Below are 24,695 nucleotides of genomic sequence, written 5' to 3'. Positions count from 1 at the left end.
ATAGGATTGCTGGAAACAGCTGCCCACAAAGGCACTGGCATAGGTGCGCCAGGCAGAAATAACCATCAGGAAGGCCATCAAACCTGTATTTCAAGTGTGTAGAGTGCATGAAACCACAAAACACTGTGGGCTCATGACTACAGTCATTTGAGCTCTGCTGTTCTTGTTTACAAATCTCTGACTGAGCTCCACCGCAAAGCATCAAACTGGCAAAGCAGGATTGTAGGTTGGGAAAATAATACACGAATATGACGTGTTAATTGGGCATTATGAATGTACTTCAATTGCCAGTAATTCCCATGCGAGACACAAACCGGTTGTAATCTTCCTTACGTATATATATGACTTTCATTGGAATATATATATATATATTTTTTGCGAGAAGGGTTGGTGGTAATTATATGACTACAGGTTTTAAAGTTGAAGAGGTTAAGTCCTATTTAACTAAATTGCCCCAGAGTATACAGTAATCCGATTTTTACAACAGTATTGCGATTTTCAATATTCAATTTATCCTACTCAACTGTATGTACTGCTGGATTAATTGAAATTTGATTTGAAGTAAAAGGGGAAAAACTAAACCTTTTTCCATATATGTAGCGGTGCAACCCCAAACCCAACATGTTTTTGTCATTGTTTTCAGTTAAAGTCAACGGTCTAGTCACTCAGTTTCTGTCTGTTTTCTTGGTTGCAAACTATCTGAAACTAACTTAATAATACAAGAAAAACATAATAATTAAAAAAAAACATTAAAATCAGTTAAATGGGAGGGGTGAATGTTGGGTGATGTTGGTGGGTGGCATTAACTCGGGCAGTAATTGTTGAACTTGTATCTATCGGTTGTCGCGACGTGCAATTCATTTGGTTACTCGTTTTCGGGTTGTTTTGCCACATCCAATATGGCATACAAACTGACTCTTAGAACACGACAAAGCGAAGTATATACGTCTATGGCCAGGGTGCTGAAATAACCTACAGTGAGCTACCCGCCTGTCCAATTGTCTTGAAAGTAAATGAATGTTCAACGCAAACGAATTCTACATCATGAAATGACTTGCGTCTTTTGATGCTGTGTTTTTCTTTATAATATTATGATAACCCAAGCGATATTAGTCTCTCTGATGAAAATATAACATTTTGATCAGGCACCCGGCCCGAACGTCTCTTCGAATGAGGGCATCAACATGGCGGCCTCCTTGCGTCTGGGTCGTCAAGGAATCTTATTCGGTCTTAAATTATCTAACATTAATAAATCTTTGTGGAGCACGCCGCCAATCCAAGAGCACGCCAGACATTTCTTTAAGTCTCCATGGATCTTCGGTGAGTGATGTTATGTGCAGTTGTGTCAATGACAACAAATTGGCGACCGTTGACATTTAGCTATTGCAGTTTAACGGGCTATACGGTTATTTGACAATTTCATATCTACAGTTCAGTAACCATTCAGAATAAATGTTCCAATGTTTTAGTGTCCCTGCTGTGACAACTACTGACGCTTTGACGTGTCCTTGCAGTACAACGTATCAAGCAGTAAATGTCAACAAAGAATGCGCACTCGTATTTGCCTACAATAGAATTATAATTGCTGAAAATGGTGTGACTCCGACATCGTTTTTAGTTCTTTTCTAGGAATACGTCTTTGCTGGCTTCAATGCGGTGCTTTTTCTTCAGCTGCTGTGTGTTTCTCTCATTTTGTTGGTAGCACAGAAATAAAATACTAACATCATTTTCAGGATGAAGCTATAAACTATAATATTTAAAGTGAACTTTATTTGACTCTCTCTAGACTTTTGAATGTACATGTCCAATTGTCCAATGTTCTTTTCACAACTTGCTTGCAGTGCACTCCCGACTCTCAATTTGACTTTTGTTTCCTTTTTGTGTGAAACTTTTAGCCTAAAGTACGGTGGTCGAGAAAGATCACCGCAAGAGCAAAAGCCAATACACAACAACATTTAACTATACGCCATTGCAAAATCCAGAACGGTTCTCAACACAACAACATTTAAACCAAAGCACTATTGCAAAAGCTACAACACAACAGAAGTGCTGAGGCAACGGAAGTGAGCAAAACACAGTTTGATTATGATTATTGTCATGTAATTGAACAGTTTGCAGATATTTAAAAAAATTTTATGACAAAGTATATTGCAGCAAACGGGGTCCTGCTGTAATGTTCTTGGCAAAAGGGTCGAAAGTTGTTCTGTAAACGAATTTTGATAGTGTGGCAGCTCTCCAAAAGTGTCACTCATCTGGCATCTTCCATCTACCTATTTTCTCTACTGCTTATCCTGTTCAGGGTCATGCGGAGCTGGAGCTTATCCCAGCTGACTTTTGGGTAAAAGGATATGAGGAGACAGCCCTTTACATTACCACCCTTCCTCACATTCACATTGTCACTGAGTGGGAACTAAACCCTCCGTGTCAGCTAAGTGAACCATTTCACTCTCAGTCACTCCCAAACACATTTGTTCATTTGTTGAAAATCGTCATAACTTATGTGACAAAGAATTTACAAATAAACAAAAAAGAGAGGCACTTGTGGTGAAAACAACTACCTTCGTCTCATTTACTATTGTTCTCCTTTTGTATCAGAGTTGCTGCACGAAATGTAATAATGTCTGTATTTTAAGTGCATGATAGTGATTTATGAATCAGCTTTACTGCAAGCAGAAATTACAACATATGTAAGAAATTATTACAGCATCTATGTCATAAGTCTGTACTTTAAGTGAAATTTAAAGTGATGCTTATTTTTCCCACTGGACCTCAAATTCATTTCAGCGTCAGTGACTTGTGTTTGATGCTACTGTGGGAAGTCGGACTCCCTGAGAACTCACATATGCTCCATTTTTAAGTTTGCAGTGTATCAGGATGTCCAGCAGATGGCAGCAGAATAACACATTAAATGTAATGCTCTGCCTGCCATGGAAAATGGTTTTAGAAAAAGAGATAAAAGAACATACCAACGGATTACCAAATACGGTAAACGATAAACATGAGTTTTAGGAAGAAATTTAAAGGTAGTTAGCGAGTTGGCCCCCAAAAGATCTCCAGAAAGGGAGTTCCAAAAGCTCAGGGGGAAAAGCTCTGTCTTCTTTGGTGACAAGTTTGGCCCCGAGAACTGTAACTAGTAGGGCAACGTTACATTTTTCTGCCCGTCACGATACCGAGCCAGCATATCTAAAAATAGACATATTCTAATGAATAACATTTATTCAACAGTATTTATGATAATAATAACACTGTGAACTCATATGGGTACTTGTACCTCTGTGATAATTTCTTCACTTTTAACCTCACTGCAGACTTGATATGCAGTAAAAATTGCCTATAAAAATGTGGATTTCTCAAACCTCCCAAAGCCTTGTGCAACAAGGTGAAAGAGGACATTGTGACGGAAGGAAATAAAAGACACCATTCTACTCTGCCACTCCAGATAGTACTCTATGTGGTATGTTTGTTAATATTTGTTCAATGTTGTTTAAAAAACAGTCTTTTATTTAATGCAAATTTTATTTAATTATCCAAGATATTTTATTGTTCTACATTTCAATCCAAATATGAATACAGTTTCCGTGGATACCACAAAAATGGACTAATGGTTTCAGAATTAATTTTTTGAACTCCTTAACAAGGAATGCAGTAATTACGTCATGAATTGCAGCAGAATTATTTAACTATTATATCATGTATCTCTTTGTTATCAGGAGGCTCAAAATGGCAAATAGATGGGAAAAGACTTCTTATGTAATCAGTTGGACGTTTGTTTGTGTTACTAATCTTCTCCGAAATACTCCCACATTTATAAAAAAAAAAATAATAATAAAACAACTAATTTAATTTGCAAGCAATATTAAAGGGATTTGTATTGGATGTTTTCCCATGAGAAAAACTGGGGGGACAATTTGTGGGTGTTTTTTTTTTTCTTTTGTAGTTATTGATTTTTGAATTTTTCATTTGGCCTTGATTACTTGCCAATATATTTTGCCAATGTCAGAAGATAATTTATTTAAATATCTTATTTGCTAGATTAAGAGGCGTAAGTGACTTTAAATATTTATTTTTATGAAGTTTATTTTTTTATTTTGGCTGATTTTGATATCTTTTTTTTTTTTTCAAACCAGTATTAAACCAACCATGTGCCGGTGCTTTCATCTTGCTCTGTGCCGCATGATGAGCTATTCCTCAGACTCCTACAGTGATACCGTAATTTCTCACAAGTTTACCTCAACCACTACGGAAGGACTTCTTAGTTTCCTGTGATCTTGTGAAACGTCATCAGTCGTTGCCCAAACCATGTTCCAATTGAATTGTTCCAACTGTTAACCCAAGAATGCATGAAATACCCAGAATTTGTCCATGTCTGCTACTTAATCCTAGGATGCATCGGTCAGTGTCTTATTTCCCCTTCTATCAATTTACGGATGCATGTCAGAGGGAGGTTCACATGTACACAATCATTCCAATTACAGAGACTTAAGAAGTACGTTTTTAGGAAGACCATACTTGTGTATTTTGATGGTTTGATAAAAGGGTGTAAGTGACTATTTTGTGCCCTTGAACATGGACACCTTTGTAGACGCTGCATGTATGTGACCAGAGTCAAGTCAAACATTTATTTTACAATATTATATTCTCTACGAGCCCCCAATAATGTAAACTGGGTATTCTGATGTATTTTTATGAGTTTTTGTTATGATTGTGTGTGTAGCAAAACGGACCCAACAAATGACTGAGGCAGAGATCAAACAAAATAGAAATTTATTTAAGCAAGGGAGTACATCAGACGGGAGTGAGAACAATAAAAAAAAATACCACACTAAATGAAATGAGCCTTTGACTCCAGATAAATGAACGAAGGAGAATGGGTGAAACGAGAGGAGCTCGCCGCCGAAAACAGGACTAAGCAACTAACTACTATCCGAAGAAAAATCGACTTCTAGGAAGACAAAGAAAAACTCAGTCGCTCGCGAAACACTGAACGAGAACCTACATTAGGATACTAAACGATAATGAGAGCCTGGAATTAAATTTAGACACTAAAACACTGGGATGACACGAAGTAAAAATGCTCGCTAGCAAAGAGAAGCAATATTCCAGTAATGAGCTCTTCTGTCTCCTACGCTTAAGAACCTAATTAATGGTGATGACCAGCAGGTGTGCACTGGAGACTCCACCCATACATCCCAATGACTAAAAAAAAACAAAACACATCTACAAAAAATAGTACCCCCCCAACAGATGCCCAGACAAAGCGTTTGTAGATGTTAGCCTTGTCAGAGGTTTCACCTTGCAGCTGTAATTGCGTATAAAGCGCCTAAAGAATTTGGCAAATCCAAGGAACCTCTGCAAGTGGTTCCTTGATGTTGGAGTAGGCCACTTGAGCACAGTCTTTATCTTGGCTGGATCAGCTTTCAGGTGGCCCTTCTCCAAAATGAACCACAGAAATTGCACAGAAGCAGAGTGGAATTCATACTTCTCTGCTTTGACAAAAGGAGTGGCAGTTCAAGGCAAAATGGCCGCGCCCTGAGATGGATAAAAACAGGGGGGTGGGGGGTGTGTTTAATTCAGTAATCCATTCATTAATTCACAAATGCAATGAGAATCAGAATAGTGTATTTCGACTTGTGGGGGCGCATAGAACATATTATTGAAATGAACATTTTGATTTGACTTCCCCTTTAACTCGTGCCCATGCCCCATTTTAATCCGCCAGTCAAGATTTTGTTCTGTTCTGTATCACTATGCATCACATGATGTCTGCAGATCTTTCAAATGCATATTCATGTGACAAAAAATGTTTTCTTTTCACCACAACTGAGACACAACTTTTTCTCAATTAAGATCCAGTCACTGCAGTAGCCACTGAAGAACATTGCGGTCATTGTGATGTTGAGATGAGCTTAGAAACAAACCATTCATTGGGCAAGCACAAGAAAGCGTCACGGAAGCATGGATAATTTGTGGTGCACTTCAGGCTCAGTGACATCACTCAAGTACAATGTGGCACCCATACTGGTTCGTGATTGAGAGATTTAGATGCCCGTTGTGCTGCGCCTATTGTAGTAACTAAGATTAATCACATTTCAAATTTTTGCATCCATTACTGTGTAGTTTGGGCTTGCCGTTGCCAGTGCTTTAGTTTTTTTGGTTTCAAGTAGCGCTCACACACCCTTGCCTGGCACAAAACAATTATGCAACCGATCACAAATAATTTTACCTTTTCTCTAGAAGCACTCCGATCAATCGATGGTATTTTCTCACAGTCAGTCGAACGCAGCAATTATTCCACACCCTTTTTCATCCTGCCGTCAAACTTATTGGGTGCTTGTTAAGTCTAATTAGTTAGAAAGATAGTTGCTCCCAAACTCTTTTTGAGGCTGGTTTGTCTTTGGAATAAATGACTTTAGATGCATATTTACACATGTGTTGCGTCAAATTCCCAATTATATTACCTTTGGAGCCAATGATCAAGAATTTCAATCCTATATCAATTTTTTTTTTTTTTTTAACAACTGAAAAAAAAATCTGAGAAAAAATGTATCCGCACATGAGTATGTGTTGGATCCACTGTATTGGATGAAATCTTGTCAAACTCTTTTTATATTGCTGTCTGAAGTTTCCAAGCAATATTTCTGCATTTGCTTCAATTGCCTGTTCAAATGCTGTGCAAGTAATGCTGTTATGCTCTTTCTGCCCGGTAGGTGTCTCCCCACTCAAAGTGCAAATGCCAGCTCTCTCACCAACCATGGAGGAGGGAAACATTGTCAAATGGCTGAAGAAAGAAGGTAAAAGGAATTCACAAGAAGTGTCAAAAAATAAATGTCTTTGGTCACAACCCTGCCTTGTGTGACAAATAAAACCACTATACCCAAAAATTGAATATTCCTCTCCAGTCAGTTGTCAATGCCACACCAGTGGCAAAGCCAAAATCTGTAGTATTATTCACCTTGCAAATATTGGCAGACAGCAAGCGCTAATCGCCATTCTCTATGACAACACATCACTCTGTAAGGCATGGTCTCGTGCACTGTTGCATTCATAGGCGTTTGGTGATTAATTGGCTTTAGGAAACCTAGCAGTCACAATTTATTACTGCTTAATGACTCTGCTCATTCAGGCACTACAGCAGGGCCCACATTTATCGTGAGGCAACTGAGTTCTCATTGGTTCCTCTGCTGTGTTGCCAGCTGCTTCTGTGATTTGGGATGTGATGTACATATGCATGTGCTAGGGAAAAAAACATTTCCACCCACAACACTTCTGGCTTTTAGTGTATTTTCCAAAAGTATTGGTACAACTGAAAAAAACAGAGATTCTGACAATCTTTCTACCTGCTATCCATTTTTTTAATTGTGCCCAAAGTCTTTAAAAATTATCAATTTAGATAATATTCTTGTGCACGTATCCTCTTTTACCATTGCAGGTGAGGCAGTGGCAGCAGGCGATGCCCTTTGTGAAATTGAAACTGACAAAGCTGTCGTTACCATGGAATCTAATGATGACGGTATCTTGGCAAAGATCATGGTGAGAACAAATGCCCAAATCACATGTACCATCATCAGTGACAGTTTACAAAAGGTTTTTTTTTTCGTAACAGGAATTTCTGTAGATCCATTCCCCTTTGTATCATGAGATGTTTGAATTTTTATTTTGCAAGTAGTCTGCTTGACCTGCGCGCTCCACCCACAAATATGTGCTTTAATTCAAATATAATTTGACCACCTTGTTTCCCTATTTTAATCTTAAAGTGCATGGTACATGATGGATTATTTGTGCCCGTCATACGCTGAAAACAGACCTTTTTTCTAAAAAAAAAAAAAAAAAAAGGGTTCACTGGCTAATTGAAACCATTGGTTTTATGTTTTTCTTTCTTTCCCTTTTTCGCATTCCCTTACACCCATCTTTATTTGTAACTATAGGGATGGTAGTTTCCATAGCAACCACTCAAGAATTGGGGGTAGGGGCTTGATAGTTGAGGCAGGCAGAGACAGGTGGCCTGTACAAACCCCTCTAGCTGAAAATGTGACATGTATAGTTATGAAAACCAGAGAGAGAGAGAGAGAGAGCGAGAGAGAGAGAGAGAGAGAGAGAGAGAGAGAGAGAGAGAGAGAGAGAGAGAGAGAGAGAGAGAGAGAGAGAGAGAGAGAGCGAGAGAGAGAGAGAGCGAGAGAGAGAGAGAGAGAGAGAGAGAGAGAAAAAAAATATTTTGGTACACGTGTCTTTTCTTAAAAATATTAAAAAAATGAAAGAAAAATGATCATGACCCCCAAAAAAAGACATCGCCACGTCACTATTGGTAACTTCTCTACGTGTGCTGCTCACAAAGTAGTGGGAGGAAGAAAAGTTAGTAAATCCAACCCCCATCTCACATTTACTGTATCTTACAAGCTATATATACGTACGTTCGCTTCCCCAATGGTTAACACCGATATAATTCCTACAAATATAGATAACAGATTAAGAAAATTTATATAGTGACTATCAAATTAATGGTCCGCATAATTTAAAATCCTGTACATTTTAGCAATGATTTCATACCAACAATGCTAATAGAAATAATATATACCCACATGGTAAACACAAGCACATACAAAATGACGAATACTAAAATGACACATATAAACATGAAGGAAGAGCCAGTGACTGAGCAGTTCATGCTAAGCCCCGCCCTCACACACAATCGTGGTTTTGCTTGTATTGTATTGCATCTGGATTGGCTGCAATCCGTTTCATCCACTGTCAGTAGTCATTTCATGAGTAGCAATGGTACAAGTTGCTATTTGCAATAAGCTTTCTTCATATTTTCAAACAATTGTGTGAGAACAAAATCATTCATCCCTTGTTAAAATTATCCATGAAGCAGATACCTTGGCTCAGTAGGTTCATCAGTTCTACTGTTTCTGCCACCAGATTTACCTTATTGTAAAGACATTTGGGCTCCACACTTCTTAGCTTTGACACTAATCTAAATAGTTTTGTTCAGAATGTTTTAAGCATTAACAACGATTTTTATCATAACCAACAATTGCTTCAACATTCAATATTTATGTAACTATTTTAACACTGCCCTTTTATTTTGCCAGTCTGCACAATCCTTCTCCCTGTTTGGACCATTTGTTTCCACCCTCTATGCAAATTTCCTTCTTGCTGTATTGACTGACAACAAGATACAGCTCAGCTCACAAAATGAATACCTCTTGAAACAGAACAAGTGCAGCTAGCAGTGTATTATCCATGGCCTTTCATTTAGACTGAAGGATTATTGATTGATTGGCAATGTCCAGTAGACCGTGGAGAGAGTCGTAAAAGGCACACAGTGTATTTAGATGAGCTCTTAACAGGATCTTGAATCAGCGGTGACAGCAAGCATAAAAAGTCACTCATTACACTACACAACAACCTATTCTGTCTGAGTTCAGGCTTTCAATTACAGTGAGCTACAACATGGCATACTTTGTTATTCTTGGCTTTGTTTCAGTCGGTTGAACATGTTTTTCTTAATGTGCTGCCACTTTTTTGAAAAAGTCAAAATTTCTCCTGCCTTTCAGATAGAGGAAGGAAGTCGCAATGTGCCCCTGGGAACTCTCATTGCCCTTATGGTAGAAGAGGGACAGGACTGGACGCAGGTTGAGATTCCCCCTCCAACTACACCTCCACCTGCTAAACCTGAAACAGTTACCACCGTTGTGCCACCTGCTGCTCCTTCATCCTTTTCACCGCCAAAAACAGTCAGAGCAGGATCGTAAGTGCCGTCCAATAGTTTTGTCAATAAGTATATACAGTGAAACAATCGCTGACAGCTTAACACAAAATAAACAAAATTCTGCAAATTAAAAGGATGCGAATTAGAATCCTTTGAACAAAATCCTTAACTGCTTAAATGACTTGCGTTTACCACTACAGGACTTTTTTTTTTACAGATGTACATTGATGATGAAACCATACTGTGTAAATACAATGGAGCTGTACAACACAAATATGTCCCAACGTCAACACACAACAACATATTACTATTACTATTAGTTGGATATCTCCCATGTTATTAACAAGCTAAAGCAATCAGTAATCACACGACACAACGAATCTGTACTTTAATTTGTTGTCAACACTTTTAATTACTGATTTTCTCAATATTAACAATTAGTTTTTGTAGCCCTCATCTCGATGCACTTGCCATGTAGCCCAGCCCACAATATGGGCTCATGTGAACAACAAAACTTCCCAACCCTTTCGAGCCACCACTGTGCAACTACCTGTTTATTGTTTTTTTTGTTTTGTTATTTTACAAATATTGTACAACCATTTTGGGAGTTTTTTTCACATTGCACTTATGTTACATCAACAGAACAATAACATGATATTATAATTTTTTTGTGTTAGCAATTACCTTTTCACTCATAAAAGAATACACGTTTTCAAGCTGTATTTACAAATTGAATGTTAAACATCCTGAATTTAAGACAGCATGTCTACATGTTTACACAATAGACATTGTACGGGACCTGCCACGGAGCAAGGTCTTTGTTATGCAAACATTTTGCGGTGAGGCAGTTGATGTGTTCAAATTTGAGAGTCTGCATAAACTTCATTGAAAATCGATTGTTTAAAAAAAAAGTGTTTGGATTTGGCATCCCCGGAGTACAATTAGCGTATCGGTTAGAAAATCTCCATCAGAGTAAAGGAATAATTTGACACAAAACTAATAGAGCCATAAAATTAAACATTTTTGTCTAACCAGAGCGCGTCTTTGTGACTCATGTTCCTTCAGGTTACGACTAAGCCCAGCAGCAAGACACATCCTGGACACTCATGGCGTAGATCCTAAATTGGCCACACCTACTGGACCAAGAGGACTAATCACCAAGGAGTAAGTTTGAGTTGAGAAATTGTCCCTACGTTCAAGACGCTTTGCCTCGCGTTTGTAATGGTTGCGTGATCGCAGGATAATATGACTGTAGCTGCTTCATTCGCTCCACAACCGAGTTTGTAATCAGACTTCGGCAGAGCATGCTGATAAACTGAGCATTTGAATCAGGTGTTGTTGGAGGAGGGAAATATGGAAAGCATACAGAATAGGGCCCCTTGAAGACCAGAGTTGGCGAACCCTGCTCTGCGCTGATTCCTAGCCACTGGACTGGCTGATTTCATTCCTTAGCTTAGCTGCTATCAACCTTGCACAGATTCAGATACAAGTCAGGCCTTCATGATAAAATAAATTGATGAGAAATCTTCATGTGAGAGGAGGGTTGCAAACTGAGTCGGCTGCAGTTTCAATAAGCGATCAAAAGCCAGACTGTCCCTGGTGCACTCACTCCACGGCAAGTGAGGAGGGACGCATTGCATTAACGTCAGCAACTAAAGAGCCATTTGAAACTGTTTCATAAATGAAAACATTGGAAGCCACAAACCCTTTAGGGATCTAAAATGAAGATGGCTCTTCTTTTCTTTTTTTTTTTCTCCTGCAGACACCCTTTGTAGTATGTCAGCGCATCCACCATTTTGGATGTGGCAATTGTATGAGCCATAAAAATGAGCAAATAAAACTGACTTACAATGACGAAATGCAATCAAAAGTAATGGTTTGATATTAATCCTGCTTGGTGATACATTTCCAAGGACCAAGTGAACGAGGCATCTTCGGCAATTAGCTTTGCCACCTCCAATATGGCTGCGGCTTCGATGTACTCTAGTTGTCATCTATGTGTGTGTACTATAAATGTCTATAATAATACTTGCCAGTCGTTGTAGCAAAGGGTGCCATTCAAGACTATATACTGTGAGGGAGGCAGTGCTCCCCAAATATATGGAGGAAACAAAGTAAGTGCTGTCTGTAGGGTATTAATAACATCCCCGCTCCTCGCCCCCACCCATTCATTTCATGTGACCCCCTTAAGGCTGGGCTCTGCTTTATCTGGGGGGAATTTCCAAGTTCCCTCCATCCTGCCACAAGCAAAGACTCCTATCAGTAAGAAAACAAGGCGTTTGTGTGCTACAGAATATGTAAGAATGCAGGAACAAGGGAGGGGTAAAATAGCTATTGGGCTCAGTCGATATGGTGAGGTCAGAGGCAGCTGATCCAGACAAAAGGTTGGATACTTGTGGGTACAATAGACCCCGGTGCACTGAATTGGAACTGGAACGCTACAAATAGGTGCACCTGATACATGCTCTTCCCACTTGTCTGCTTCCTGAATGTGGCAGGTCATTAAAGGCCTACTTATTAAAATGGATTAACTTGGAAGTTGTTTTTCTTTTTTTAATTCATGCATTGCTAATGAACTGTAATGATAATAATAACAACGAATGTACAAACATTAGTGCACCTCTGAGCTCGGGGCAGTGGGGTACCGACCCGTCTCTTGAAGTGCTATTTTTACTGCTGTGGTTCGTTATTTTCCGAGTCTAACTGTTTGGTCTGTTTTGGACCCAACAGAGATGCGTTAAATGTTTTGAAGATGTCTCCGGGGCCAAAAACGACACCCATGACTGCTCCACCTTCTCCGGATCATGCCCCAATCGCATCAGCTGTTCCACCACCACCACCAGGCAGCAGACCCAACATACCTCCTCTTTCTGTACCAGGAAATCCAGGCGCACCGGTAGGTTTTAAATGACAGCATACCTGTATAAACATGCACCTCCCTCTGACGGTAGGTCAAAGGTACTGTATATGTCGCTCTTTACATATGTCATGCTCCTTTCAGGAATTGTTTAAATAAATGATGTGGGTCATTTAGTTTAACGATTGTTTCTGGGTTCACCATTTTGCGGTTAAGTGTTTGTTTGGGATACATACGCTGCCGTAGGGCTGCTCGATGATGAAAAAAATATTAATCCCAATTATTTAGGTAATAATTGAAATCATGATTAGTCAAACGATCTTTATTTTTTGTACAAAGCAAGAACATGTTTAAATGTAAAAAAATATCAAGACGAACCAAATTCTTTGAAACATTGAAATTAAGTTCTATTCAGACCAAACACAAAATATGAAATTTGTCATTTTAAAATAATAAAAAGACGCAAATGTATAAACCCAAGTCCTCTTTCCTTGTATGAACATTGGAGTATACTTGCAATACACAAATTGCCAGTTAACTTTTGTTACATTTCAATAAACAATTTCAATAGATTTCTCAAGTGCAAATTTTATATTCAGATATGCTCTTTGTATTAGGCATTGTAATGGAATACTATTTTAACAATGTTTTATGGATGTATAATCATCAATTTTTTCGATTATGCCAATTTTCTTATCGTTGAAGTGTAGTAATTATAATTGAATTTTGATTAATTGCGCAGCCCTACCCTGCTCTATGAACAAGTTACAATCCGTAAGACTACCCTGCCACACGCCTGAAAGGTGCCCACCTCACGTGACTACGTGCATCGGAATAGGCCCACTTTCGATATACTAACACATGAATAGCAGCTGGGGACCAGGATTGTATCCAATCCCCCAAAAAATACGATGTAATGAACAGCTTCAAGCCAGCCATATAACTCTGTTAAACATGATCTTTCTTTATAATCGAATGGGTCTGTAAATAGTCTAAATCAATAACTGTTCAGACCTACCATCAGTTTACTCGAACCGGGTTGTTAGTTACTTTAACCTGTTGTCATAATTGATGACAGTTGAGTTATGTCAATGTTCGACTGCACATGAATCTCTTTCTGATTGCTTTATTTCCCTGTTGACTCTCTGAAAGTGCTATTTTCCATGTGTACAGTAATTCAGTGTCTTGACTTGTACATTCTTATTCCGCAGGGCACTTTCACTGAGCTTCCAGCCTCAAATGTCCGCCGCGTGATCGCTCAAAGGCTGACACAGTCCAAAACCACCATCCCCCACGCTTACGCCTCTGTTGACTGTGACATGGCTGCTGTAATGAAGCTTCGGAAAGACTTAGCCAAAGGTAAACAAGACATTTCGCTGGCGCATGCCATTATCTCAACATATTTTAGCTTTTGATGCCAATATCATGATCAATTATTGCCCGTGAAGATGAGAATTTCAAGGGTTTCACATGACCGCTCATTTGACAAAGAGAACAGTCTGTAGCTCTGAAAGAAACACTGGCACATAAGTGCTTAGTCACGCTTGTTAGAACTCTCAATCCACCCGCCACACAAACATATTTTGCCAATGAGAGAAATGAAAGGTGCTTGTCAGACTGATTCAAATTGATTTGGCCTGTAATTGGAAACCTCTTATTGAGTAGCGCAGCATGAATAAGGGTTATTAATCAATAGAGTATGATGACTTTATTTAGAATATAATAAAATAAAGAAAAAGCCAAAATGCCAAAGAATTTAAACATCATCACTCCCGCCTTTTTTTTTCTTTACTCTTGATTCCATTGTGACTCTTGGCAAAAACAGAGAACATTTTTCTCGTTAAAGTTTGTTGGAGCATGTGTGCTTGTTCTCTGATTTCAGTCAACAAACTAGCAAACAAAAATTGCGATGACAACCGAATATTTTTATTTTATTTTTTTTACACTTAGCAGCGATGAAACAGATTCTCACATTCACAAGAATAATGAATGACCCCTTTTGTGCGAAGAAAAAGCACAGCAGCAGAATGGGAACCGCAAATTAGTTATTTAGCAACACCAATATCGCACAATAAACATAACAGAAATGATTGATTGAAGACTGTGCTGACAAAGACAATCTTCAAATAAATGCGTTCAGCAATTTGTATCTTAGTCTTAGTCTGACAATATGTCTGAGCACACACAGTACACAGTACTGTGAATTCATTTATATGTACTGAAAATAACAGTGACTGCCATAAACGTCATAAAAACACAAATAGAGTTAAAGAACACGTTTGAACGTTTGGTTAATGAAAGAAGTCCTTTCTTTCCAAGCATGTGATGACGTTCAACCAGAAATTCTTTGTCTATTTTTAGTTGCCATTTTGTCGTAAAATATAGTCCGTGATGATTTACCGATTTGGGCGTTTTTCAGTTTCCTTTTACAAAACATGTTAAATGCTTTACCTGCTTTTGAACAAAGAATATATCTGGTTCCCTTTCAACGAGGAATTGAAATGGGCGTTCTGGACACTTAACAAGTGTTCTGTGTGTCCTGAGGGATTCTCTCTCCAGTTGTTATTGCAAACTGTCTTTGTTGACGATTGTGAAATAATTTCATCGTTAGTTTAGTCATCATGCTGCATACTGCATTCATGACCATCTGTGACTACACTAATGGGCTCCAGTGGCCGCAGATGCAAGACAAATCCTTGCCTACTGGCTGGTGTCACACGTCAGTTTCGGGAGTGGAGCAGTTCCAGTTGTTTGGCATATTAATTTTAACGCAAGAGTTTGTGTTGTATTCGTGTCTTACTTCACGCATTTTTGACAATCGCTCCTTTTATCAGTTTCTTGTACACCAGCCAACCAGAGTTAAACTCATAGAGCTTGGGCAGCCTCCCACCAGCTGTCTGGCTATCATTGTGTCACATTGAAATGACTCACAGTCTGTCGGGTTTTTTTTTTTTTCAGACCAGATCAAAGTTTCTGTGAATGATTTTATCATCAAGGCCGTTGCTGTTACGCTCAAAGTAAGTATTGCTCATTGATTTCACTTGTTGTCCTAAGCACTCTTTATCTCCTATCCTTGCCTTTGTTGTGTGTGTTTAGCTTGTTGACACATGTATAGCTTGGTTTTGATAACATATTCAGCGACAATGAGCCATGAAAAAGTATTTGTCCTCTTGGTAAATTCTTTTTTTTTTTTTTGCATGGTCTCCGTGTAGTTTTATGGACGTAGAGTTGTGATCCAAGTCGTATTGGAGGCTTGCACGATGACTTTCTTGTCAGCCATTGCTCGACTACAATTAAATTTACTGAATACGTTGACATGCAGTCTTGTAAGCGGTCACTATGGCAACATAACTTTGCCAGTGCAAGTGTGTTGTAAAAATAATGCTGTTTGTATGCTGCAATGTATATCAGTAAGAAATCGAACTAAAGCACAGATTACAACAAAGATTCAGACAAATCTGCAGCTTTACCACTTCTACATATGCAATGGGAATAAAAAGAAAAAACAAAAATATTCATATATTAATAAAAATAATATATTTAAAATAGATGAATTACAAGAATATGATGACCTTTCCATGTTTTCCAGAAGTCCTTCAGTCCCAGTCATGTTCTTTTTGTATTAATGGAATTACAGCCGAATTTGAATAAAGTGGGCCGCCTGACAATTTCATTGCCGTTGTTGTGACACTACCTGTGACTTTGTGATGATAGGAGCTACCAGATGTGAATGTGACATGGTCAGAAGACGGACCCCAAGCACTTGACTCTATTCACATTTCAATTGCCGTTGCAACTGACAAAGGCCTCATTACCCCCATCATCAGAGATGCTGCAAACAAAGGAGTTCATGAGATTTCCACTAATGCAAAGGTAAACGTCTGATTCTCAATCACTGCTCTGTTAGCTTATTACCTCCAATGATTGGGGCCCTATATACATTGATCTTCTGTGCGATTTGTATGATTGTGTTTTGTGTCTTGGCTCCCTTGTCTTGAGAATGTCTTGCCAATGGGACATTCGGCCATGTGCAGTTGCCATTCCGATTGTCCATTTAGCGTTGTTTAACTTGTTTTTGCCTTTGTCTAGTCTTCGCTCCGTGCGGATGGAAACCAAATAAATCAGTGCTGAGTTCACATAGAAAACAATACTCAGCTGTTTGGAAACGTCCATGTATCCATATTCAATAGAGCATATCCAGCTCGAGTGGCAGAGCCTATCCCAGTTGGGTTTGGGCGAAAGACAGACTACCCCCTGGACTGGCCACCATTCGCAGTGCACGGTGACAGCCGTATTAGTACTAGGATTAGCACCAATTTTAGGTTAATGGAATCTTCTAAAAAAAAAACAAAAAAAACGAAGAACCGTTTTTCACACATTCTTTCATTCAAGGCAAGCCCATAACCACACTCTTTCCTGTATTGCGCTTTCTCCAAATTTACCCAACTCGATCTGCTTTGCCATAAAACTCTGGCCACAGTCATGTGCTTGTTTTGTTTGCCAGATGCTTCATCTTCCTCTCTCGTCATGTCAGTTCCATTTCCTCATTTTAGCAAGACACAAGCTGATGGTTTCCATTTGTCTCAAAGGCTGCTATTGTACAGCTCATTGTTTTTCGAACACCATGTTCCTGTTTGTGTTCTTTATTGTTTTGTAAAACAAGTTTTGTGTTTTGTGTTATTTGGGTAGCGATTCAATTAAAATTGGTTATCGTGAAGGAACATTTTATCTTAAGTTATTATTTAGTCTTCATCCATGTTGTTGTGGAGAAAATCACCCGATTTAAGTTAATAGTACTCTTACACCATCATTATTTTGTTGGTTTTAATTAAGTATACGTTGTGACGCTCCTCGTCACATATGATACATTGATTTCTTGTATACAGCTCAATGGTCTCAAAATGACAAATAATGTATGCTTCATAGGTATTGGCCCAGAAGGCTCGAGAAGGAAAACTTTTACCTGAAGAGTACCAGGGAGGCTCATTCAGGTAAAACAAAGAGTTGGACGACACGAGCCATCAGTTCATCATTTACAAAAAATTGGGATGGGAGTCTCGAATTAATGGTGTCATTTGGTCATGAATTGGGTTTCTGTGTCAGCCGGGAGTAATGAATACTTACAGAGATGCAATGTACTGCGTCCTCCTGAGATGTGCGTGCACCCTCGGGCCAACACTTTTATTAGGGCAAAGCCGGAACTGGCATGTGGGGTTGCTCTTACACTCACTGTGAACGTCATAACACTTACATGTGATTTGTAAAATTTCAATCTATATTGTTTGTATTTATATAAATATCTATACAGAAAATGTTTTTATTGTCAACCCTTAATAACGTTGTCATTCATGCTTGGTTGCATATTCTGTGTACTTATACACAGTACATTACTTGAAGGGAAGTCAATAATATGTTCTATGCACTAAACATTGTTTTCCGTTGAATATTAATTTTGTGGAATTAAGCAGCACAATCTACCCGTTTTCGTCCATCCCAAGAGGTGGCAATTCGTCAACGTTTTCGTGACTAGTCGATAATCTTGGCAGCCATAGTTGACTTTCTTTTTGAGAGGTCACAATGGTATCTTTGTCAATTTGTCATACATTTCTTCTAAAATGGTGAACAGCAGGTTTTGAAAGCCATCAGTGCTTTCCACATGCAGAAATAATTAAACAAACAAATCACCTGGTCATCTTCTCAAGTACAAGTATTCCACAATTTCTAGCCATTCTGTTAAGATGGTTTGCGTTTTCTCGCTAGCTCTTGTAAGATAAAATATCATTTTCATTCAATAATTTTACATTGATAATACGGTATCAAAGTTATGAAGCACATAATCAGCATATATGCAAAGTAACATAATTCGCCATTAGTGCATTAGTATATATTCTACAACTTTGTAAATGGTTAAAAAAAAAAAAGGAAAGGGATGGGATGGGCTGAAGTGAATGGTAAATGGATTGCACTTATATAGATAGCATTGTCTACAACCATGATTTTTCTTTCTATTTTTTTTTTACTTTACCCAGTTTGATTATTTGGTTTTCAAACTCAGTTGTTTTACTGTAAAGAAAAATGTTTTTAAATTGTTTTGTCTAATGTTCTTTTTTGGGATTTTTTTGTGTTGCGTTCATAGTTTTTTTTTTTTTTTTTGTTTTAAACAGTTTTTTTTTCTTTTTCTCCAAGTATATTCACTGCCTCTTGTATTTCTCTCTCACTTCTCTCAGTATATCCAACCTGGGGATGTTTGGCATCAGTGGCTTCAGCGCTGTGATCAACCCCCCGCAGGCTTGCATACTCGCCGTTGGGACCTCCAGGGCCGAATTAAGTCTGTGTGAGGACAACCAGACGCTGCGTACCCAGCAGCTGATGACCGTCACTTTGTCAAGTGATGGGCGGCTTGTTGATGACGAACTTGCCTCACGATTTCTTGAACGATTTCGCGCCAACCTTGAGGAACCTCAGCGAATGGCTTTAGCCTGAAATATGCAGAATGCTAATTAGATAAAGCAAAGACACACATGCTTGGCAAAGCCTGCCCCCTGCCTCATTACTCTGTACCAAGTGTTAGTACAGCAGGTATAGAGTCTCATTTGTGGTCGTTGACAGTCACCAGGCTTTGTGATTGAAGAGTCAAAATGAGCGTCTGTTAGTTATTGGGGAATATTTCCATCGGCCATTTCAAATAGTTCCTGCATCACACCACTTGGTTTTGTGTATACATATACGTACAGTACATTTAACGGTGTCGGTTCTAATGTGTCTGCACACTGTTAACATCCAAGCGTAACATAAATAGCATTGTAAACCTAATTTAAATTTCTTTGTAATATTTATTGCAACCACTTAAGACGTTGCCTGTTACGGTCAGAATTTAATGTCAAGATAATAATAAAACACATTGTAATTATCGAGTTCCAAAGTTCATGCAAACATATTGCAATCGGTTTTAAGTGAGATACTGTAACATGCAAATAAAGTCAGTTGATTTACTGTTAATGTATTTTGGGGACTCATTTCATCTTGTCTTTCCAAAATGTCAGTTTAGCATGACAGCGAAACCACAGATGTGTTTGTGTGTTTTAATTAGAATACAAAGAATGCGTCAAGGAGAATAAATTCATAGAAGCTAATTAGGATAATTTCCTGTGGCAAACATAATGGTCAGCCTACGCCAGCAGATGTTTATGTTTGCCCCAAGTGCACCGAACAGCTGTTATGTACAGATCTGCATCAGTAGGTGTAGTGATGCTCATTTGATTACTACATCCCAAATTGGGCAACGCTGTGATATCAGCCTGGGCCGTGTTCTGGTTGCCGGTTTGATAAGACAAAAGAGCGGCTGGTTAATGATATTGTGACCACTGCTGTTGCGAAAATAAGTTTGGTCGCGACCATTCTACCCTGGTTGCTCTAAGACTTCACACACTGCATGCACATTTGTTATTTGTTTATTGTGGTCAGTTCTGAATGCACAAATAGAAAGTCGGTCAAGTATTGAAAACATGCTAAACATTACAGTCACCAACACGCAACAAAGCAGTATTTGTGATACTTTGATGAAATCGGATCAAACCAAATTGCTTTTCATCAAATATAGGTAACTTATTGTCTGGCGTCTTGCCTCAACCCAATTGGAGAGATTATTTCTTTACGGTATAAATTGTCGTCATCTCAGCTGTGTTGTCTTGTTTAAAACAAAATGTATTCCTTGGTGAGCGAGATATATTGAACTCCTAATTCAGTGCAAATGCTTGACGTGATCAGATGCTTGTTTGAGATATGACCCCTCGCAGATGATCCAGTCGAATGCTGAGACTGACACAAATGTGGACAAGCACAAAATATATTTCTGTAAAAGTTGAAGAACCCACCTCAAAATGGTGATCCTGCAGATACAAAATAAGAGTTGCTAAAAAAAAAAAAAAAAAGAACTTGGCTGCATTGCATCATAGAGAGGCTACAAATATGTTTGGTGAACTTTTTATACTCCATGATAGAGGCAATGCAGTTTGAGATTTACTTGTACTTTATAACACATGACATGCATAAATAACACAGTAAAACGTCATTAAAGCATGATGAAGCCGAAGCGTGTAGCTACCAGCAGCTAATAAGTGTCTCATGTCGTACACTCTGAATAATGAGGCGTTTGTATTGAAACATAGTCTCTTTGTGTGGAGAGCTTACACAATTTTTTTAATGGAAGAGCAGAGCTGAGCACTTGACCCTTTTTTGCCGGCCAGTCCTCCGACCTGCGGCCACTGTTGGTGCATTTCTGGCCTCGACCCTCCAGCCTTATTCATCAAAAGTGACGCGTCCCGAAACCCCGTCTTTTCATACACAAACAGTTGGTAGTGGCGCTCTTGACACATTATGAGGCAATTTTTGTTCGCCCATTGCGCAAGTCGGTTCATCACACGCTCGATGGCCGATTTGTGGGCCGGACTAAAATCAACCTGGGCCTTTGTTAATCGAACCCTTTTTTCAAATTTGTCACCCTGCGCTCAAAAAATAGGCGTCCGGAAGGGCCGAGGGCTGGACCGTACCGCCCCCGGGACAGACTGGCTAGCTCTGTTGGATAGTTCCGCTTTAGACAAAACTGACATTTTTGTGTTGCGAAGGAGATCTGCATAAAAATCAAAGAGGAATCCCACCAGGTTTGTTCCGGTAGATATATTTGGTGCACCAGACACAAGGTTGCAAATATCTTATGTGGCTCAGCGAGCGGCAAAGGTCACAATCATGGTCACACAGCATGAAGCTGTGTGGAAGCTGCTGCTTTGGCACCGATAATGGGCAAATGTGCACGGCTGCTGTGCCAATGGTGGATGTGTTCCAATTTGAATGATGATTTACCAAATGCAGGATGATCTAAATGATGAGCTTTTTACTGGCCATCAACTGACTGATGGCTGTTTGAATTTATTTAGTTACTTATATGATAAGGCTCAGTTTCAGCCAGGACATTGGGCTGCATCATACCGAGGCCTTAGTTAGTGTTGAGTGTTCACTGAGTGTATTCCCTCTCTGAAGAGACTCTGTGACTGATCACACTGCCCCAGGATTGGTGGGAGGCTTTCTCTCATGTTTGTTCAACCATTGTTGACAGGATATCCTCGCTTAGTCCATTTTGCCCTCACAAACTGTACACCTTTCTTATTTATTTATTTTTTTTTAATGGCAATGCATCATTTTCATCGCACACATTCCTCCTTGACATGTATTGTCTTTAAATGCATGTATTCTATGAATCAAATGCTCAAGGTTTATACTGGCTATTCTGATTCGGAGGGACCGGAATTGCAGTCTGGGGGCTTATGACGCAGGGCATTCCTGTTGGCTATACAGTGTTCTATGACGCTGTCCAAACACGGTGGGTCTTCTGTCCCAGTAGCCAAACCGAAGCAAGGCTCTCACTTTGTTGTCATTGCTCAAAGCGGTTCCGAGAATGAATGAATGATGCTTTAATAAAGCCTTCTCTACAGCTTGACTTCCTATGGTCTTCTTGATGCTGCTGTTCACTTGTGTTCGCTAACAAACTGCTGAGGTTTCACAGAACAAGTGCACACAAGTGGACGCTTTTTATTAATGATGTGACTTCTGAAGGAAATTGATTGTATTTAAGGGTGTCTGTACAGGGAGCTAAATAGAAATTAACTCATTTTCAAGTTTTTTAAAAGTGAAAATGATTTTCCTTCCACTTCACAATTATGTGCTACCTTGCCCTTTGAGACTGTCTGTGATTAAGAGCTATACAAATAAAATTGACTTGACTACCTTGTATTGGTCGGTCATATAAAATCTGAACAAAATGTAATTGAGTTTTTGATTGCAAGGTCACAAAATGTGAAAAAGCTCAAGGGGTATAAATATTTTTTCAAGACACTGTACTGCACTCTACTTGTTAGTAACAAAATAGTTGTATTTCATTCATTTAATTTTCAGTGTTTTAAGACTCATTTCAATAGATAGCTAAATATTGTGGCGTGTCAAAGACAGATATTTTGTTGTAATGATTTTGTTCATTTTCTTGTAAAAATTAAAGCATACGGTTTCGTTATATACTATATGTATTTTTTTCTCAGATGAGATGAGGTTACCAAGACACTCCATCCATCTGCTCCTGGTCCGGGCACGCTGTCAAATCTTTTGACCCATTGTTGCCCCAAAAAGTTTGCTGACCCCTGATCTAAAGCATTCCATAAATTAACACCACTTGGAGTGATGCATTGCCTCTTAAGGGTCATACGAACACACAGTAGATCTGGGACTTTTACTGCCTTATCCTACAATGTGAGTAGGCCTAATATTTTTTGCGGATGTCATTAAGCCAAATACTTTTTTTGTGGCTTTGGAACAATATGCACGACAAACATAGTGCCACAATCATCGAGTGAGTTGATTTTTGTGCAAAATGTACAAAATGAATTCTGACAATACTTGGTTCTTTCGTATTTCTTTATAAGACGAAAAATAATGATTCTTTTTTTTTTCTGTGTGAAGGGGTTGATCGTCATGACATTTGTCTTTTGTTGTATTGTGTTTATGTGTACAAAAATAAATACAGAAATAAAAATATATTTTTTTTTACATGCTTATTTTTTACTTTTAAAAGACATATCAGCCAATTCAATAGGCCAGGCCCTAAAAACAAAATTATCAAAGGTAATATGAACACGTTTTTTATTTCATATGTGCGTATCAAACACATAGCCATCCGCATGAATCCGTTCCAAAGTAGCTCTCAGCTTCACAACGGTTGGTGACCCCTGTCCATAATATAGACAAACATTAACTGAAGCTTTTATGATCTCATTACACCGCTTCGGTTGACATTCACTCGTTATTTAAACAATAACTTTTTCAATTGCGTCATGCAGTTGTGTAAAATCCGATCTGTGCTTGTCATTTTGTGGTTATTTGGCTCACTGGAGGGGAAAAATGCATGCCCCATAAAAGGAATGCCGAAAAGATTCCATTTGTTGGCCATCACACATATTTCTCACCACAGGGACGTCTGATGCGAGAGTATGTGTGCGTTCTCACTGACTCGCCGTCATGGAAATGTTTTTCTTTGCTGTATTGTACTGAGTCAGCAGTCTGATGTTTCATTTAGGGCTCAGTCATTGCCTGTATACAGCCGGTAACCTCAGCTACTGTTTTTTTTTTTTTTTTTTTGCTGCCATGACATCATATCGCAAAAGAAAAAAGTACAGGATAACTACAGTAGCTACATTCTTGGTAGTCCTTCACCCCCAACTGCATAATCACTTAGTCTACCTTTGAACATTAGTACTCGACTTCAATTCGCTTTATCGATAAGTGTTCTTTAAAGGTGACCGACAGTATATGGGACCTTGTGAATGCTCAGCTATTTTGAAGAGGATTAATCAACCACTGCCAGCGTTACACGCTGATCCTGTAGTCATCAACTTTTACTTTTGTGTAACTGATTTTCCAGTGAGTGAAAGTAGGACATACAGGGAAAGAAACCTTGCCTGGATAATCATTAGCTTAAAAAAAAAAAAACCTCCTCATATTTCATTGACAGAGAAAAAGTGATGTGCAGTCGGTTTACTTGAAAAAGAGGAAACTTGTCTTGTTTGTATCTCACTATAGTAACCACCACTGCTTAGGAAATTGATGTGACTCTATGATGATGCATTGACCGTTATCTCCCAAGTAAAGAGAAGTAAATACAAATGAAGTCAGTCACAATTTTAACTTTTATTTGGGGATTCTTTAGTGTTAGAAAGCAAAGAAGTTGACCCCAAAGCGGATATGAATAAAAAAAGTTAAAGGAAGTTCCCTTGGAAGTATATTGTTCTCAATTTCATTTCTTGCCCAGCTTGTTCACTAATGGCTGATTACAATTTGGATAATGTGGTTCTTTTTGGGCGTTTGCTGTTATTCGTCAACTTTTCACTTCCCGTGTTGTCATAAATTATTTCTGGGCATTCTTCACCTTCTCAATCTTTCATTCATAATTGTTCTTCTTGATTAATTATCCACAGGTAGATCCAAAATACAAGTTTTCATCAGCCATCCTAACTAACAGATACTGTTGTATCTATTTCCTCCCTAATATTTGAGTACATGTGGTTGTATTTCAGTCAAAGAGCAACA

The 24,695-nt window shown here is 38.7% G+C and overlaps 1 protein-coding gene across 1 annotated transcript; it reads left to right on the top strand.

Moving 5' to 3' along the window:
* Positions 1-1,009: 1,009 nt before the first annotated feature.
* pdhx (pyruvate dehydrogenase complex component X) lies at positions 1,010-19,569 on the top strand. The gene is made up of 11 exons (XM_088299630.1): positions 1,010-1,320; positions 6,708-6,791; positions 7,430-7,530; positions 9,555-9,748; positions 10,775-10,873; positions 12,440-12,605; positions 13,778-13,925; positions 15,525-15,583; positions 16,281-16,439; positions 17,493-17,557; positions 18,794-19,569. The coding sequence occupies exons 1-11, from the start codon at positions 1,185-1,187 to the stop codon at positions 19,047-19,049; spliced, it is 1,467 nt and encodes a 488-aa protein (XP_088155756.1). The 5' UTR covers positions 1,010-1,184; the 3' UTR covers positions 19,050-19,569.
* Positions 19,570-24,695: the final 5,126 nt, after the last annotated feature.

Source organism: Idiotropiscis lumnitzeri, chromosome 6 (genome assembly GCF_059441095.1).
Source record: "Idiotropiscis lumnitzeri isolate Australia: NSW breed Sydney's pygmy pipehorse chromosome 6, RoL_Ilum_1.0, whole genome shotgun sequence".
In the NCBI taxonomy this organism is placed as follows: domain Eukaryota; kingdom Metazoa; phylum Chordata; class Actinopteri; order Syngnathiformes; family Syngnathidae; genus Idiotropiscis; species Idiotropiscis lumnitzeri.
Note: the sequence above shows the minus strand (reverse complement) of the source record. Positions and strands in the feature narration are given on the sequence as shown.

Bases quoted from the DNA above. Each gene is read 5' to 3' on its own strand.
- pdhx (XM_088299630.1), top strand. From the start codon at position 1,185: ATGGCGGCCTCCTTGCGTCTGGGTCGTCAAGGAATCTTATTCGGTCTT. The intron at 13,926-15,524 runs GTAAACAAGACA...TTTTTTTTTCAG, and splicing joins TCGGAAAGACTTAGCCAAAG to ACCAGATCAAAGTTTCTGTG. The intron at 15,584-16,280 runs GTAAGTATTGCT...TTGTGATGATAG, and splicing joins CCGTTGCTGTTACGCTCAAA to GAGCTACCAGATGTGAATGT.